Below are 18,710 nucleotides of genomic sequence, written 5' to 3' on the forward strand. Positions count from 1 at the left end.
TGATTATGTGATATCAGTAATAGAATTTAAGATGTTTAAGCCTGCAGGTTGGTCTCTACAAGAAAGATCCAAGCCATAAAGACTAAATGAATCTATGAACCACTCAAGCAAAATGGGTAGAAATGCATTAAAGCCTTTAATGTTCAAGTTCATGTTCAAAATCAGCTTTGTTTGTGTTTGTGTTTGTGTTTGTTTCTGGGCTCTGCAGAAGGAATGGTCATTTTTATTGACCTGGAAAGGAACACAGATCCCTGGGAGCCTCTTACACCCCCCAACCCATCCCACCCCATTCCCCTTCTCTGGTGGTCCAGTCAAATACAAGACAGGAGAGCTCCCAGCATGCTTACATAAGCCTTATTCAGTCTTCATTTGGGACCTGTTCAAGCACCCCGGACTGGTCACTGTTTACCATTTAATTTCCTAATGGTACTTCAGAGAACATTATATACTCGCTTGATATCAAAGAAATGTCGTTTTTGCAGTTTGTCGCAAATCACTCCTTATAGTTCCACTGTGTTTTGCTGCCAGGCGCCATTCAATCCCAAATGGAGCAATATTCATTACAGTAGGGACAATAAAAGGAGCATTAAGGCTTTGTCCCCATATTGCAAAATCTATAGCTCAGCTTCCTGCTTAAGAACCCCCCACCACCACCACCCTCTTCCCTTTGAAGCATTTTCCATCCGGGCTTTTTTATTCCTCCATGGTGAAGTCGGGCAGTTTGTAATCACACAGACACATACATGTTTCAAAGCCCTCGCATTAGCGCGGCCTCATGTAGTGCGTAAGGCACTCTGACACTTACATGTTGAAATTGCTCGTGGGCGCTTGTCCAAACAGACGCACCCCGAGTCGGAGATGCCTTTAGCCCCCAGGAGAGGAGGGGACGAGGGGGTGTGCTGGAGGAGGAAAGGAGAGGAAGAGGGACGCGATGCGGGCGCCTGCGGAGACAAGTGTATGCGGAGCTCAGTGGTTGCGTGCTAGCCAGTGCCTTTGCTCGTGCCGGAGCTGCTGTGGTCGTGAGGAAGGCGTGGGAGGTGCGCTATAGATAGAACAAAAGGCTCATGTTTATTGTAACATGTCTCTGCACCAAACTGGCATCTATCTTTAGGAACGCAGGTGTTACGCTGCTGCTGTATGTGTGTGTGTGTGTGTGTGTGTGTGTGTGTGTGTGTGTGTGTGTGTGTTTGTTTGTGATTTGTGTGTGTGTCTTGTTTTGAAGTTGCAGTGCGATGCACTAATACCTTCTCTACTCCTGCTTGTCCTATTTATAAAGCCGGTGGTACGTGAAGGCCCGAGCCTCCCCCAGTCTCATGACCTCAATGTGTCTTGGGGAGTCTCCCACCATACGGCACAGTTCCCTCCAGACACTCAGCAGCACCTTCAGAGCACACACACACACACCACTGCACCACACTAACACACACACACACACACACACCACTGCACCACACTAGCATAGACACTACTGCATCTCACATAACACACAGCAATGTTCCACACTAACACACACACACACACCACTGCACCACACTAGCATAGACACTACTGCATCTCACATAACACACAGCAATGTTCCACACACACACACACACACACACACACACACACACACACACACACACACACACACCACAGTATCACACACAACACACACTACTGCACCACACTAGCATAGACACTACTGCATCTCACATAACACACACCAATGTTCCACACTAACACACACACACACACACACACACCACAGTATCACACATAACACACACTAGCATAGACACTACTGCATCTCACATAATACACACCAGTGTTGTGCCAGTTCACAGCTTTTCTGAACTAGTTCAATTTCAGTTCATACATGCTCAAAGTGAACAGTTCACGTTCAAAGTTCACAATTTTAATTCTGAACTAGTTCAAAGTTCAGTTAATTTTACTTTTTTTCATGAGATATTTAAATAAATACTTTTTTCACACTACGAGCTAGAAATCACTATAACGTTCTTTGAAGCTGCTCATTAGACATTTGCTCATGACACTGCAATTGTGGGTTTCTTACCAGGTGATGAAACTTGCAGCAGTACAGACAAGGTAGACCAGTTCTATACTTAGTGCAATGAAATCCAGCCCGGCTCGCCGTTGCCTGCTATCGCGGCGTTGCTATGCCTACCCTGCTCTGCTGCAATTCATCACGGGTAACGCAGCGGAAGCCAGTATGCTATTCAACTATTCTCAGCCGGACACTACGTTGCCCGCAATGCATTGGCGCACACAATGTCAAAATCATTTCTGTCTGGTGATACATGATTTAAGCGGCACCAGCGAGAATACAGGAGGGAGGAACTTTTCTCGTTATGTTTCAAAAAAGAGAAAACAGATGTCACTCAGTTTTCAATGGAAAACAAATTCCAATGTTCATTTACAGTGATGTCTGCCGTTCATGACACATAATGTGAACTAATTCACGTTCAAGTTCTTTATTAAAAAATGTGTTGCGTTCAGTTCAACGTTCACAAAAATTAGCGTGTTCAATGAACGCGTTCTTTTGAACTCGTTCACGCACAACACTGATACACACCAATGTTCCACACTAACACATACACACACACACACACACACACACACACACACACACACACACACACACACACACACACACACACACACACTGCTGTACCTCACATAACCACACTAGCACACACACCACAGTATCCAACGTAACACACACCACTGTTTCACACTAACACAGACACTACCTCACAAAACACACACCACTGCACCACACTAACACAGACACCACAGCATCTTTCATAACACACACACTGCTGTGCAACTGTAGCGTAGTTGGAAACGGTGTCTTTTGAACACGCACAACATGTGTAACCAGCCGTAATGTTTCTGCTACGCGACACAGCCCTGTCGCAACAAATACAATGTCCTCTGTAACTACATGGTTCAAATCTCTCACTGCTCTCTGCACACAACATGTCGAAGCTCTTTTTCTCTTCGTCGCAAGGTAGCGCTTACGTGTCACGTATAGTCTAAACAGCACTTGCCCTCATCGTAACACAGACAAACAGGAAGCCAAAACACCATCTACACTCCACACAGGACCCGTTGAAACAAACAACAGCAGCTGCACCAGCCACAACAACAACATCCAATAACTCATCCTCCTAGTTTTCACTTTCTCCTCAACTTTAAAGACCTCATTCTCAATAATGGGACTTCACTGCTCAAGGATGGCACCATCTGGTGTGCGGAATCACTTTATGGGGAAAGATTGCCAGTCCTATTACCTGCCACCCTATGCTCCGAGTGCCATTAGGCTGAAGACCTGATATGCTAGCTAAATCTTTGCAACCGGGCCATATTTCTTACTTTTAAAAAGCCTTTTACTGTAAAAGCATCTGTAGCTATGGGCCACAAGCTGGATGCTCTCTGCCAGTATGATGAAGGGGTTTAATCTCAGGGGAGTATTGATGGACAGCGTATAACTTTGCTGGATCGTTACCTAACAACTCTGGTGACTGGGAATTTTCATGAGAGTTATTGAGAGTATAACGCCCTTTTAACAGCAGAACTTGCTTGTATTCCTTCTGTAGTGGGAATGAAAGTGAGTCACGTTGTTCTGTGGTTAACCTTTATTTGTCTTTGTTTTCTCTCTCTCCCTTACTCTCTCACTCTCTTTTGCAATCTCTCTCTCGCCTTTTCTCTATCTCTCTCTCTCTCTCTCTCTCGCTGTCTCTCTCTCTCTCTCTGTCTCTCTCTCTCTGTCTCTCTCTCTCTGTCTCTCTCTCTCTCTCTCTCTGTCTCTCTCTGTGTCTCTCTCTAGTTCCCCCTAACCTGACAGTCCCGCGGGGGAAGTCTCCGCTGGTGACGCAGGAAGGGGACACGGTGGAGCTGCAGTGCCTGGTGTCGGGCAAGCCCAAGCCCATCATCCTGTGGTCACGCGCCGACAAGGAGGCGCCCATGCCCGACGGCAGCCTGCAGGTGGAGAGCTATGATGGGGTACTGCGCGTTGTTAACGTGTCGCGCGAGATGAGCGGGCAGTACCGCTGCCAGACCAGCCAGTACAACGGCTTCAACGTCAAGCCCAGGGAGGCCATCGTGGAGCTCATTGTGCAATGTAAGTGTGATAATGGTGTGTGTGTGTGTGTCCTCACCAGAGGACTGAAAGATGTGTCCAACAACATGAGCGCTGGCAGCTAGTATCACTCCAACATCCAGGACACTCTTGCCCCACCTGTGGGTGAGTGTGTGGCTCATGCATTGGCCTCCATAGCTACACACTGTATCACCAGGCTGACTGCGTTGAACCCTCCACCCTACCCACTCCCTGGAGCAAGCGTCATCATTGGATACGATGGACAGCTAATGTGTTAATGTATGTGTGGTTATTAAGTGTGCTTGCAAAGCAGCACACTTATTGTTCTTCTTAAGTTTTATTATTATTTTTCCCGTCTCCCTAATTGTTTGTCAGCTCTATTCAATTTCAATTTCAATGTATTGTGCTTATATAGCGCCAAAACATTACACCTGTATCATGGCGCTTTACAGAATGTAGGCAATCAGAGAAAAAGAAAAGAGGGAGAAAAGAAAAGGAAGAAAGAAAGAAGGAAGGAAGGAAGGCCCATGGGTAACAGGGGCGAGGAAAAACTCCCTAGAATTGGAGATACATATAGGAAGAAACCTCGAGCAGATCCACGACTCAAGGGCCTGACCCATCTGCCTAGGGTCAATACGGATAGTAAGGTCTATAAACAATGACAAATGCATATGACAGTCAGGTGTGGAGAGAAGGACATGGTGTTTAAAGCACCTGAGGTGAAGGTTACAGAAGGTGGGATGATTACGTGTCGGTATGAAAAAGCATAATCATGATTTAATGAGAGAAAGTGCAATAGTCCGGCGTCTGAATTGTCCAGGAAAGAAAGTTGTGATGGGGCCAGTGGTGGGTCAGCAGACAGGCCAGAATCCGGGCAGAGTTGTCATAGGCAGGTGATGGGGCTGTACGGGCCAGGAATCCAGGTAGGGGGACAGTAATACAGCAGTCAAGGATGGGACTTCAGGTGGGATGGGTAAGAGGAGGGCCAGGCTCAGTAGTGATCAGTAGTGCTATATATTGTTACAGTAAATCATAGTGAGAATGGGCAAGAGAGGGAGAGTTAAGAGAAAGAGGGTAGGAGAGAGAGGAGAGGGGAGGGGGTTCTACGGCATGGCACATGAGAAATCCATGACAGCACTATGCTATAGCAGCATAACTAAGGCATGGTGAGGGGTAGTCAACACCAGCGCAGGTATGGTCAGTGACCACCATCTCACACGCGACTGGGGTGCCAGTCACACGAGGACTCAGCAGGGTGGTCCATTCCAAAATCCCTGAGATGGGTGAAGTTCCACACCGCACCATACCTAACTATGGGGAGGCAGTAAAGAGGTATGTTTTAAGTCTAGACTTAAAAATAGGGAGGGTGTCTGCTAATCGGAATTGAGGAGGGTAGATTATTCCAGAGGAGGGGGCGCCGATAGCTAAAAGCTCTGCCACCTACTGTCGTTTTTTTGAGATTCTTGGAATTACAAGAAGGCCAGTATTCTGTGATCGTGAACGGTCTGGGTGGGTTATATGAGACTAGGAGATCTTATATTTAATATATTCTGGTGCCTGGCCATTAATGGCTTTGTAATGCTAGAAGTAATACTTTGAAGTCAATGCGACTTTTTTAACAGGCAGCCAATGTAGAGATGCCAGGATAGGGGAAATATGCTCATATTTTTTAGTTCTAGTGAGTGTGCGAGCAGCTGCATTTTGTATAAGCTGTAAGCTCTTTAGACAGGTGTTATTGCAGCCAGCATACAAAGCGTTGCAATAATCAATCCTTGAGGTTACAAAAGCACGGATTAATTTTTCAGCGTCTGGTAAGGATAAGGGCTTCCTTATCTTTGAAATGTTCCTTAAGTGATAGAATGAAGTTTTGGTAATCTGTTTTATGTGATTACTTAGTGATAGGTCTTGGTCAATTGTAACTCCTAAATTTTTAACACTTGTGGATAAGGATAGTCGAAGATCAGTAAATGTAGCCTGAGATGAGGAAAGGATGTCCCTCATCTTTTTAGGACCTACAACCATGACTTCTGTTTTATCGGAGTTCAAAAGCAGGAAATGATTTGTCATCCATGTCTTTATATCTCTTATACATGTGTCAAGTTTGGCTAACAGAGTTAATTCGTCAGGTTTTAAGGAGAGATATAGTTGTTTATCGTCTGCATTAGAATTAAATTTAATGCCATGTTTCCTAATTTCAGAGCCTAGGGGAAGCACATAGAGAGAAAATAACAGGGGCCCTAGTACTGAGCCTTGAGGCACCCCATATTTTACTATAGTCTGGATAGACGGTTTATTGTGGACTTGTACAAATTGTCTGCGGTTAGAAAGGTATGATCTAAACCAAGCGAGTGCTGAGTCTTTAATGCCTATCAAATGTTCAAGCCTGTGAAGTAGTATGTCATGGGCTATGGTGTCGAAGGCAGCACTGAGGTCCAGGAGGACTAAAATTGATATATGTCCATTATCGGCAGCAATGAGGAGGTCATTAAAAACTTTAACTAAGGCTGATTCAGTACTGTGGTGAGCTTTGAAACCAGACTGATATAATTCTTCGATTTTATTCATATGTAAAAAGGCACTAATTTGTTTGGACACTATTTTTTCTAGTATTTTCAACAGAAAAGGGAGATTAGATAAGTCGTTACTGTTTAGGCATATAGGGATAGATTTGGTTACTTCAGTGTGGCTCTTCGTCAGGCGGGAAATTGTGGTAAAGAGGAATTTTGTATTATTTTTGTTTTCTTCGATCAGCAAGGAATAGTAGGTTGACTTAGCCTCGTTGAGTGCTTTTTTGTAGGTGATAAGGCTATCTTTCCAAGCTTGGCGGAAGACTTCCAATTTAGTAATGTACCATTTTTTGTTCAAGTTTTGCGCTGCTTGTTTGAGGGTTTTGTCTGTGTGGTGTACCATGGAGCACGCCTTACTTGTTTCCTTACTCTCTTTTTAGCGGTGCTACTGAATCAAGGGTTGAGCGTAATGAGTTCATTACATTATCATTAACTAGATTTTAAGGAAAGGGCCTTCTGATACCACATGGGTCCGAAAGTCTGCATAGAAAGTCTGCATTCGTTTTTTCAGATAGGCCGCGGCTATAGTATTCCGCTAAATTGGGTACTGCATATTGTAATGTCATTGTAAAAGTAATTAGATGGTGGTCAGTTAAGGTCGGGTGTAGTGGCAGAACTGTTAACTGCTCTATGCTTATGCCGTATGACAAGACTAGATCAATAGTATGGTTATCTCGGTGTGTGGGTGAATTAACATTTTGACAGAACCCAACATGTTCAATTAGGGATTGAATTGCAATTGTGAGACAATCATTCACATTATCCATATGAATATTAAAATCACCCAATATAAGTATTTTTTCAGTTTGGATGGTTAAAGTGGAAAGGAAATCAGAAAATTCTTCTAAGAATTCTGTGTAGGGGCCAGGGGGTCTGTACAATGTGACCACAGTTACAGGCTGATTATTTTTCCAATCTGGGGGTAAAAAATGTATGACTAGAACTTCAAAAGATTTAAACTTGTGTGCAAGCTTGGGAGATGTAAGAAGACTAGATTGATAAATTGCTACTCCCCCTCCCCTGCCAGTGTGGCGTGGTACATGATAATTAAGATGAGAGGGAGGTGTAGACTCATTTAATGGAAGGTATTCGTCTGGTTTAAGCCAGGTTTCAGTAAGGCACATAACATCTATATGATTGTCTGTAATAATTTCATTAACCAAGGCAGTTTTATTCGACAGTGATTGAATATTGAGTAAAGCAAATGCAAGTTGCGTTTGTGGAGGAATTTGCCTAGCCGAAGAAGTTTTTATCGTAATAAGATTGCTACGAATAATTCCCCTAGTGGGTCGAATAAGAGTTGACAGTATTGGTACAGACACCCTCTCTATTTGGCTATGTATGCCCTGTATATTCTGTATATCTGGGTGGCTGTTAGGATGGCAGAGATCTGTGTAAGACAATATCTCTGCTGCCTGGACCTCTGGTTCGTCAGGAGCTCTAGAGCCTAGGCCCTTTGAGACAGAGACACCGTTCCAACTTTAAAACGTCTGGTCAGTACTGGTTGCTCGCGAAGATGACGTCAGGTGGGCGTGTCGTTCGTCCGCCATATTGGATTGAACAGAAAGCGAAACTAAATTTTCACAGGTCACAAATTTGGTCTGAACGGCACGAAGCTATTTATTGCTGACTAGTACAGTTATTTTCACATTGACGGTATTCAAATAAAATTTTCATTATTGTTAAATATCATGTTGGGAGAGTATTATTAAAAATGTTACAAGTATGCAAATGCATATGTTTACGGGCATTTAGGTTTTACTGTGTTGTTTTGTTGTAAAGACATGCAAGGCATTCTGGGCCATGTAATGAACAGTGGTCGGCAGCACTCCATATACGTATTAATATGAATAGGTGTTTCTGTAAACCTAGGGACAATAAACAGCTATCTCTGCTGGTAATCGCTCATTGAAGAGAGAACTACGATAAAAATATTGTTTTCCTAAAAGCATGGAGTTGACGAAAGAGAAGCAGGAAATGTCACGTTAATGTTAAATAGCCTACATCTGAACGCTAGGTGGCAACGTTGTATTACATTTCACTAAATACAGTGTAAGCTTCACAAGTAAGGAAGGTGCAAATATTATGTAATTTATCATGGGAAATTATTGGAAATGTTATTTCTTGTTTATTCTAATTGCAAACCACACACATCCATTTGTAATCACACGTACACTTTTAATACCTTGAAAAGACTCTCGTTTCGTTTATTTGATGTTGCCTAGCAAAGCAGCCTTCAGAGCAAAGATTCTAAAACAGAGCTTCAGAGAGACACGTTTTGAGTTCGTGAAAGTACCTAAAATATCGGTTTCCATGTGTATGTGCTGGATGGCGTGCGTCCTTTATGAAAGTAAGTTTTTTATAGAGTTACAGACATAATGAGTCATGTTGTAGTGGTCAACATAAATGTGCCCCTTCTGTTATTAGAATGCTAAGCGGAGAAGCATGCTAAGCAGAGATTTAGTATCATTCATTTCTTGTGTGGCTAGCTATAGGGAGGAGATGTATGTTGCTAATTGGGATTTATGTTGTTTAGCGTAATGCCATGGTCATTTGATATGAGATGCTTGCACTCGTAACTTCGTCATTTGTAACTTTAGGACTGCTATTTAGCACTTTAGCCCTAAAAGTAGCACCTAAGTCTGTGACAGCTTAAAAGAAGTGGCGAGGACTTTAACGCGATGTTTTGAAATGCGTCTACTATTGTCTACAGGAGCTTCCAATCGCGAGGGAACTTGCATTGTAGGCACAACTAAGGGATGCAATAACACCACCAACAACTAAAACTAGCCTACTCATTGTCAACATGTACATTATATGTAACGTTTCATGTGAATCAAATTAAAATGTTTTATTTGCAAACGTAGGCATAGGCATATGACAGATTAATTTAATAATGCTGCTGTGTGAATCACGGTAAGCGCGAATGAAGTGGCCACTTCTTAATGGGACCCACTGTATGGAAGTGGGCTAAGTAAAATAGAGATTTTTCAAATAAGATAAGGTTAATCAGAATTCTACGATATGCCCGCTTGACAATGGCAGAGATAGAACTGGCCTTTGGCCATAGCAACCATCCATTTAGAACAGCTGTGTTGCAATGTGAGGCAAAGTATAGAAAGTTGATGAAATATACAGAGACAGGTCAAGAAATATAGTGCAATGTAGACAGTAGTATACAGTTGATTTGCAGACGGTGGTTTAGAGTAATATGAAGTATTCCTTTATTCTGAGATACATCTGAGATAGGCTACATCAATAGGCTCTCAAAACAACCCCAGGCTCACAAAACAATCCCAAACAGACATAAGGTCTTTATAGAGCAAATCCATATAGATTATTTGTCAAATAAACCAGTAAAACAGAATTAGGGGATGGAATATATAACATTCACACTCATAGCTCATATTTTTAAAATAAATCAGTGAAAAAGTATCCTGACAAACAAGCAGCATTTTAATGCCTTGGTCATATTTCATAATTTCAATTCTTCTCTAGGTTACCACTGATAGCCCAGTTTGAGAGGTGCAAAGACGCGGACATTATTTATTTTGCAGCCAATCACTGCTGTTGTTTTATTTTATTGATTTGATCTTAGTCATAGAAGCTAAATTCGAAGGCAGGCCACAGGTAAAATCCAACGAACCGCATTCACCCCGCAAGCCAATAGTTGAATAGCCCTCTCCTAGAGCTTTAGAGGTATTGCCACTGCTCCAACACTGAAAGGCACTGTTAGAATGCTTGGATCAAGCCAGGTTCAGCATAGCGTATGCCACTGTCTGCTCACGTTGGTGACCGGACCAGGGCAAGCACACTTTCGCAGTTCCCGCCGGAAATGCAGTCTAGTTTATGTCTGTCTGTGTGTGTGTGTGTGTGTGTGTGTGTGTGTATGTGTTTTTGCACATACAGCACATCTGAGTGTCTGACTGTAAAATGTGGACTTGCTTCCATACATTCTATACTCTGTGGAAATCTGTATGTACGCATGTAGGCATGTACTGTGGGTTTCTGTGTATGTGCGTGTGCGCATATGTGGTTGTGTGTGTGTGTTTGTGCATGTGTGTGTGTGTGTATGTGTGCCTGTGTGGTAGTGTGTGTGTGTGTGTGTGTGTGTGTGTGTGTGTGTGTGTGTGTGTGTGTGTGTGTGTGTGTGCATATGTGGTTGTGTGTGTGTGTTTGTGCACATGTGTGTGTGTATGTGTTTGTGCACATGTGTGTGTGTGTGTGTGTCATACTTTGTAATGTGTCGCCCATGAAGTGTCTAATTAGCGTGTGGCAGCCATGGAGCTGAGCACTTCATATTTCCCGGCGAGAAAGTTCGGCAGAGAAAGCCACGGCATTGGCTTTTCCAAGGGAAATACAGTGTGAAAACGAGAGAGTACAGGGACATCATTAGTTATAATTATCCACAGCCCAGGCGCGCTATGTGTACGGCCGATCCTTTAGCTCCTGCTAATCATTAAGACTGCAGGATTCAATTTGCGCGAGTGCAGAGGTTAATGCAACGTAATGAATTCCGTATTGTCGCTACATGCTAGAGACAGATTGTTTGATTGGCTTTCATGCAGTGACACCCAAATGGCATGCGGAAAAGACATTGAGGGTTGTGTGCTGCTGCTGTTACCACTTGTAAATGCACCTGAGTAGAGTGAGAATAGGGAAGCATGTGTGTGTGTGTGTGTGTGTGTTTGTGTGTGCGCGTAGTTCTTCTACGCACACACACACACACAGTCGCTAAATCCATAACACATACTGTCAGCTCATCAAGTTGAGGGAGTGCGTTCAGATGAGGTTAGGTTAGCCAACATTTGTTATACACAGTCAGTTCAATTAAATGCATTTCAATTGGAAGAGAGAGAGAGAGAGAGAGAGAGAGAGAGAGAGAAAAGAGATGAGAGAGGAGAGAGAGGGAGCAGAAGAGGGACCTTCAAGGCTGGTGTGTGTGTGTGTGTGTGTGTGTGTGTGTGTGTGTGTGTGTGTGTGTGTGTGTATGTGTGTATGTGTTTGTCTGTGGCTGTGCATGGATATGTTTTTGTGTTTGTTTCTCAGGCTGTGTGCCTGCTCGTATTTATGTGTGTGTGTATGTGTGTGTGTGTGTGTGTGTGTGTGTGTGTGTGTGTGTGTGTGGTGTGTGTGTATGTGTGCACGCAAGATGTTGCACGACTCAGAGCAGCATTTGGCAGGTCAATACAACGGATGTCACCCCAGTGGTCCTTCAGTACACTCTCAAGACCTAGTAAGCGAGAAAGAGAGAGAGAGAGAGAGAGAAAGGAGGAGGAGGAACTCAGTCGGTTAGTTGTTGAGAGTTGAGAATATAAGCTTAAGAGAACTATAGGGATTCCTATCATAAGGACGGCAGCAGAGAGGTTGACAGACAGACAGCCAAACATACAGACAGACAGACAGACAGACAATCAAACATACATACAGACAGAGAGACATACAGACAGACAGACAGCAATCACATCCAACCACATCCACTCATCTCAATCCAACCCCACCCCACACCAGCCCACAGTCCAGTCCAGTCCAGCCCAGCCTTCCTCTCTCCCCTCCCTGCTGTGTCTGACTCAGTGTGACTTCAAGCACAGACAGATAAGCAAGCCGTCCGACTCGACAGCCTGTCTGCTCTATTGTTGCTATGGAAATAGCAGAGAAAGAGTATCAGAAAGATGTCAGCAGGGTGAGGAGAGAGGTGGGGGCGGCTCTGATCTCACAAATACACCCCCCCCCACCTACAACACTACCACCAACAACAACAACAACAACGACAACAACAACAAACGCCACCACAAACAACATCACCAAATTCAAACCTGTCACATTCCCCCCCCCGCCCCCCACCACTGTCGCATTGAGTGTGGAGTTGTGTTTGCGCATGCAGCAGGGTATAGACAGTAGACAGAACAACGGGAAGCCATGACCAAACGCTCGAGAGTGTGTTTGATTTTACCATTCCACGCTAGCGTAGCGCTAACAGCTTGCAGACTGCAAACGAGATGTTTGCTCTCCCTCTGAAGCTCTCTATCTCTCTCTCCTTTTTCCCCCTACAAACTGGAACAGCCAAAGCAGAGCATTTGTCAACACTATTTTCCAGGATGAAGAAACCCCACAGACTTAAGGCTCTGAAATGTATGTTATTTTTATTTTAGTGGCCCAGCGACGAGGGCCTCAATAGCGCTTTCTGGGCAGCTGATCATGATTCACTTCTCTCATTATGTCTCTCGCCACCATCTCAAGGTCACCCCGAGCGGAGGACTTTTTTTCCCTTTCTTCTCTCTCCACTTTCTCTAACTGTTCGAATGTGCCACCTTGCTGCTCTCCCTCGCCCTCTTTCTCTCTTTTGCTCTCTCTCTCTCTCCCTCTCTCTCTCTCTCTCTCTCTCTCTCTCTCTCTCTCTCTCTCGACTCCAGTCGCTCGAGGTAATAGGGATTCGGATAAAGCAGAGGCCCCTGGAATAGTGCATTTAAATCATACAATATTCAGCAGCACATTTCCCTGAACATGGCGTACGTGGGCCAAGACGCCCGTTCTTCCCGAGAGCGGTGGGCACTAGCACAGAAGCACACTGATTAGCCATTTAGGAAATGCTTATCATTAAAGCATTCCTCGATGTCATAAATATGCCATTTTTTATGTTTAAAAAAAAAAAAGAAATCCAGAAAGTATCCTTGTGTCTTCATAACCCAGATCTGCCGATACTTTTGGAAAATATGTACAGCTTGCGCTGGCTTAAGCTCTAATACTATAATCCCATACTCTTCTGTCATGAAGCACGTTATCTAACATGTATACATGCTTCATTTTCTCCCCTCCACTCCTGTACTGTGTTCCTGTGCCTTCGGTCTCCAGGCAATATGTGTGTGTCTCTGTAGAGCATAGAATTATAGCTATAGCTGCAGAGGGGACACTCTCTCGCTCTTCTCTCTCTCTCTCTCTCTCTCTCTCTCTCTCTCCCATCGCCCACCACATATAACCCCTCCTATTATTTCCCTGGACCCTGTAATAGGATGACTGGAGGCTGTGAGAGAGAGCTGGCCCTGCCAGAGCTGTTTGCAAAGTAAGAGAAGGTCCAGTATTGCTTGTGTGTGTGTGTGTGTGTGTGTGTGTGTGTGTGTGTGTGTGTGTGTGTGTGTGTGTCTGTGTATGTGTATATGTTTTTCATAGTGTGTGTATACGTGTGTGTGTGTGTCTTTATGTGTGTGTCTTTGTGTGTGAATGTGGAGAGAGAAAAGCTCAGGCTGTGATGACTCACCGCCAACCCCCCAACCAATCACACACACACACACACACACACACACACACACACACACACACACACACACACACACACACACCACTCTCCACCCACTGTCAATGTAGCCTTACACTTATGTCATCCTTCTTCTCTTGTGTCACAAAACTCCCTCTTCCCTTTTAGCCTCCGCCTCTGGTTCACTCCCACTCATTTCCTCTGCTCCAGAGACCGTAATTGCAGTGACGCGTGTGTGTGTGTGTGTGTGTGTGTGTGTGTGTGCGGGCGTCTGCGCATGCATGTGTGTGAGAGAGAGAGAGAGAGAGAGAGAGAGAGAGAGATAGAGAGAGAGAGTTAATATGTAAGTTATGTGTGCTGTACGTGTATATGTGTGAGAGAGAATCTGCTTGTGTGTGTGTGTTTGTCTGTATGCTTGTGTGTGTGTGTGTGTGTGTGTGTGTGTGTGAGTATGTGTGTGTGTGTGTGTGTGTGTGTGTGTGTGTGTGTGTGTGTGTGTGTGTGTGTGTATGTGTGTGTGTTTGTGTCTGTGTTTGTGTCTGTGTGTGTGTGTGTGTGTGTGTGTGTGTGTGTGTGTGTGTGTGTGTGTGTGTGTGTGTGTTGTATAGAGGGAAGCTGGGCTGTGATGATGAGGGGTTGGTGGTAATCCCGAGCACTGCAATCTCGGCACGCTGAAGGGCCAGGCTCAGATGTATGCCACAGGATAATGTGTGCTGATATCTGTGACAGCTGAACAGGGCTGTGCAGGAGGCAGAGAGAGAGGGAGAGGGAGAGAGAGAGCGGGATAGAGAGACAGAGGGATAGAAGGAGAGAGAGAGAGAGAGGGAGGGAGAGGAAGAGAGAGAGGGAGACAGAGAGGGAGGGGGGAAGAGGAATAGATGGAGAGAGAGGGAGACAGAGAGGGAGGGGGAAGAGGAATAGATGGAGAGAGAGGGAGAGAGAGAGAGCAGGATTGAGAGACAGAGGGATAGAAGGAGAGAGAAAGGGAGGGAGAGGAAGAGAGAGAGTGAGAGGAAAAAAGGAATAGATGGAGAGAGAGGCAGAGAGAGAGACAGTGAGAGAGAGCGAGGGGGATGGAGAGAGAGAGGGTAAGAGAGAACGGGCGAGGGGGATGGAGAGAGAGAGGGAGAGAGAGAACGGGCGAGGGGGATGGAGAGAGAGAGGGTAAGAGAGAACGGGTGAGGGGAGGGAGAGAGAGAGAGAGAGGGTAAGAGAGAACGGGTGAGGGGGATGGAGAGAGAGACAGTGAGAGAGAGGGTAAGAGAGAACGGGCGAGGGGGATGGAGAGAGAGAGGGTGAGAGAGGTGGGAGTGAGTGTAGTGAGAGGTAGAGAGAGAGAGGGAGATGGAGAGGTAGACAGAATGAAAAAGAGGAGGAAGGGTGTAGGAAGAGAGGGTGGGGTGAAAGAGAGGGAAGATATTTTCACCTACTGGAGTGAGAGAGAGAGATTGCTCTGGAATTTTCCCCAGAGCAGAAAGGCTTTAGATAGGCATTGCCCCGTTATATTGGTAATGTAATGAAAACAGCAGTGTCCCACAACTACTTCCCCCTCATACTACACACACACACACACACACACACACACACACACACACACACACACACACATACAGACTACTCATACATTACACATACACACACACTCACACACACACACGCACAAACACACAGACTACTCATACATTACACACACACACAAACACACACATACAGTATTTACTATGAGTACTGAGTGACGATCTAAATGCTTGTGGGCCATCTGTTAACTACTCCTCACAGCCGCTTTTGTGCAGGACTAAGTGCAGCCATCGTCATTATGAAGCCCCCTCTTCATCGACTTTAATCTCCGTACGCCACTTATCTCTGTCGCCATGGCTTCTGCCAGGGAGGAAAAAAGACGTCATCACACAACATCTCATCTTCCTCACCTGCACTCTTCTTTTGCTTGCTCAATGTAGCTTCATCGCAAAGGCCTTTTGGAGAAAACTCTGTGTGTGTTTGTCTGTGTCTGTGTGTGTGGGAGCACAAAACATATACAACAACATAATCATATGCTGACACTAGGGGTCCTGTCTCCAAAAAATGTTTTGTTCAGTAACTGAGGTGTTATGTTGTCTGACGATACACATGTACCGGCTACTGCTCTGGGCAAGGCTGTCCATCCTAACCCCGACCCTCCCGTTCCATACAGTCAGGAATCCCCCGCATGCCCAAAGCTCCCAGATTTGTCCGTGATCCCCACACACTCCAGCGGCCCCCTGTTAGCGGTACAGTACGTCCCCCAAAGCCCTGATGTTGTTTGTCTTCTGTGACAATCGCCCGGAGCCACTGAGACACTGATGAGCTCAGAAGGACACGCCGACGCCCTGACCACAACTTTCCTGATGGTCTCAGCTCACAGTCACCACAGCTTGCCTGAAAAAAAAAAGGTTTGGAAGGTGTTTGTCCTGAATGTATAACGATTCAGTCTAGATCCTAAAATCTCAGAATCTGTTTGAGTGAACATTAAGTTAAGTTAAAGGGATACCAGGCAAGCCTGATGCTTTCTCTCTACGAAGCTCCCCCTACCGTCTGTACATGTCGATATGTGTGCGAGCCCTCGCTCGATCTGAAGCTCTTTTCCTTTTCTTTGCATCTTCCGTCAAGGGTTTTCGCTGCTTATTCACCGGCTCTGCCATTATACACACGTTTGCAACAATCGCTAGCGTTTCGTTAGCCTGCCTCTGTGCTGGGGATGCAGGATGTAAACTGATCCTGCTTCTCGCGGTGTCTGAGACTTTGTGAGACTAAAGGTCGGCAGGTACGATACACCGAACTTGCAAGCAGGATATTCTTCCTACAGGCAGTAGGGGCGGCGAGAGAGCCTTCATTCGCCCGGTAATTTAACCATATACCGACTTACTAAGATGATTAATTAACATGAAAACATTGCCTGGTGTCCCTTTAAGTACAATAATACATACAATAAGATAATACATAAAACAGCAAAAAACATCTCCTACAGGGGTAGTCAACTTTATTTATAAATACAGAGTTAATGTCAGGCAAAATCATCCAGTTTATGCCCTTTCCATGTCCCTGTTTAAGTTTAATTTCCAATGTTATAACAAGGTTAGTTAATTCCAGCTCTAAAGCACAGGACAACTGAATAAGATACTTAACTGAAATGCAGATTATTTAGAGATGAATTGACACATTCAAATAATAGACACATTCTTCAAAGGTTAAACTCTTCTAACACTATGTAAGAAAGCAATTACATAACAGGTACTTTTTGCCTTTTCTAAAAAATTATGAGAAAAAAACAACAGGGTCCAAGCAACTAAGCTAATGATAATAATAGCCATCCAAATAGACAATTCAGCATTCAATTAAGACATAAGCTAAAACTATAACGTGAGGGAACATAACACAGTGTGAAAAGTCTGATGTTATCAAACCTGATAAGCCAAACAAGGACGACATAAAATGAACACGTCACCAATTAGCCCACCGTGGCTATCTTGATGCAAACTGATTATGACAGAGAAACAGATAACGAACTTGCCAGGGCGCAGATTGAGAGAGACTTTAATTGAGAGCTCTCAGGTAATTCACTTGAACCCAATTAAAGCACTGGCCTCCTGTAGAGTGTCCACACTGCAGTACCCCCCCCGCCCTGACTGACCGACCCATCCAGCACCTCCACCTCAGTGGGGGTTAATTGTGTTCATTGGACAAGCGTGTGTGTCTCGGCAAACTCTTCCTCAGCAGTATTGTGATGAAATGGAACGATTCACGGTTTGTAGTGGATGTGGAGGAACAGTCAATTGCCTGGTCCCAGGTGGGTGCTGTCACCACAGAGACCTGGTGCCGACAAAGGGATTTCAGCTTCACGAGACATGCTGAGCAGAGTGTGGGGGAGTGGTCACACTGCAAAGGTCAGTTGGCACACTTGTCACTTTTTCACCTGCGTTTCAAAGCTTTGCAGGGGTGAGGTGGCGGCAGGGTATGGGGGGGGGGGATAGAGAAAAAGCGAGGGAATAAGGGTGGAGAGTCACTTGATCATGTATTGTCACTGTGTTCTGGAACACTGCTCTCTATGTTCTGACAAGGCTCTCTCTCACACACACACACACACACACACAGACTCTCTCGCTCGCTCTCTCTGTTATTTTTGCTCTCCCTCCCTCCCACTCCTTCTCTCTATCTCTCTCTCCCACTCTTTCTTGCCATGTCTCACTGTCTTGATCTCCAGTCCGATGATTCTGTCTCACTACAGCATGACATTTCTTTTAACACCGTAACTGATGTCCTTAGCAAAGCACCAAATGGCCACAGCCTGAATGTTCTATTCTGGGGGAAAAAAGCTTGCAGTGAAATTCAAAGCCACCCTCCCCCCCACACAAGATTTAATGAGAAGGAGAGCGCACATGATGTCAAAGGATCAAAAGAATGTTCAATAATTCTTTAATCAGTTCGAGGCAACATGATCGCTCACGTTGGAGGTATCAAGAGTGCCAAAAAAGGTGATGCCCCCCTCTGCCATGTTAGATTTTCTGACATGCCATCTGTTCTGTGGAAAATAGCCTTCTCTTAAAACTGTTATATCTTACTTTAATGTGTGGCATACTGATTAGTTGACATAGAATCATAACTAGCCAAGGCAAGAATGTATTGGCTAATTAAACTACTGTAAACCTACAGTATAGGTTAGTGATAGTGAATGATGCAATAGCTCACATAGACGTCTGAGGAGACACAAAAGTCTGTCCATCTTGGGTTTGCATTCGGGGGAATGATTTAA

General features: G+C 44.7%; 1 protein-coding gene across 3 annotated transcripts in view; it reads left to right on the plus strand.

Annotated features, from left to right (window-relative positions):
- The window catches only part of mdga2a (MAM domain containing glycosylphosphatidylinositol anchor 2a), a 154,619-nt gene that overhangs the window by 82,145 nt on the left and 53,764 nt on the right, over positions 1-18,710 (plus strand). For all 3 annotated transcript variants that reach the window (XM_048228706.1, XM_048228709.1, XM_048228707.1), the window contains exon 8: positions 3,833-4,126. In XM_048228706.1, the coding sequence (XP_048084663.1) occupies positions 3,833-4,126 (294 nt within the window). The remainder of the gene's footprint in view (positions 1-3,832; positions 4,127-18,710) is intronic.

The sequence above is a fragment of the Alosa alosa genome, chromosome 19 (assembly GCF_017589495.1).
Source record: "Alosa alosa isolate M-15738 ecotype Scorff River chromosome 19, AALO_Geno_1.1, whole genome shotgun sequence".
NCBI classification, from domain to species: domain Eukaryota; kingdom Metazoa; phylum Chordata; class Actinopteri; order Clupeiformes; family Clupeidae; genus Alosa; species Alosa alosa.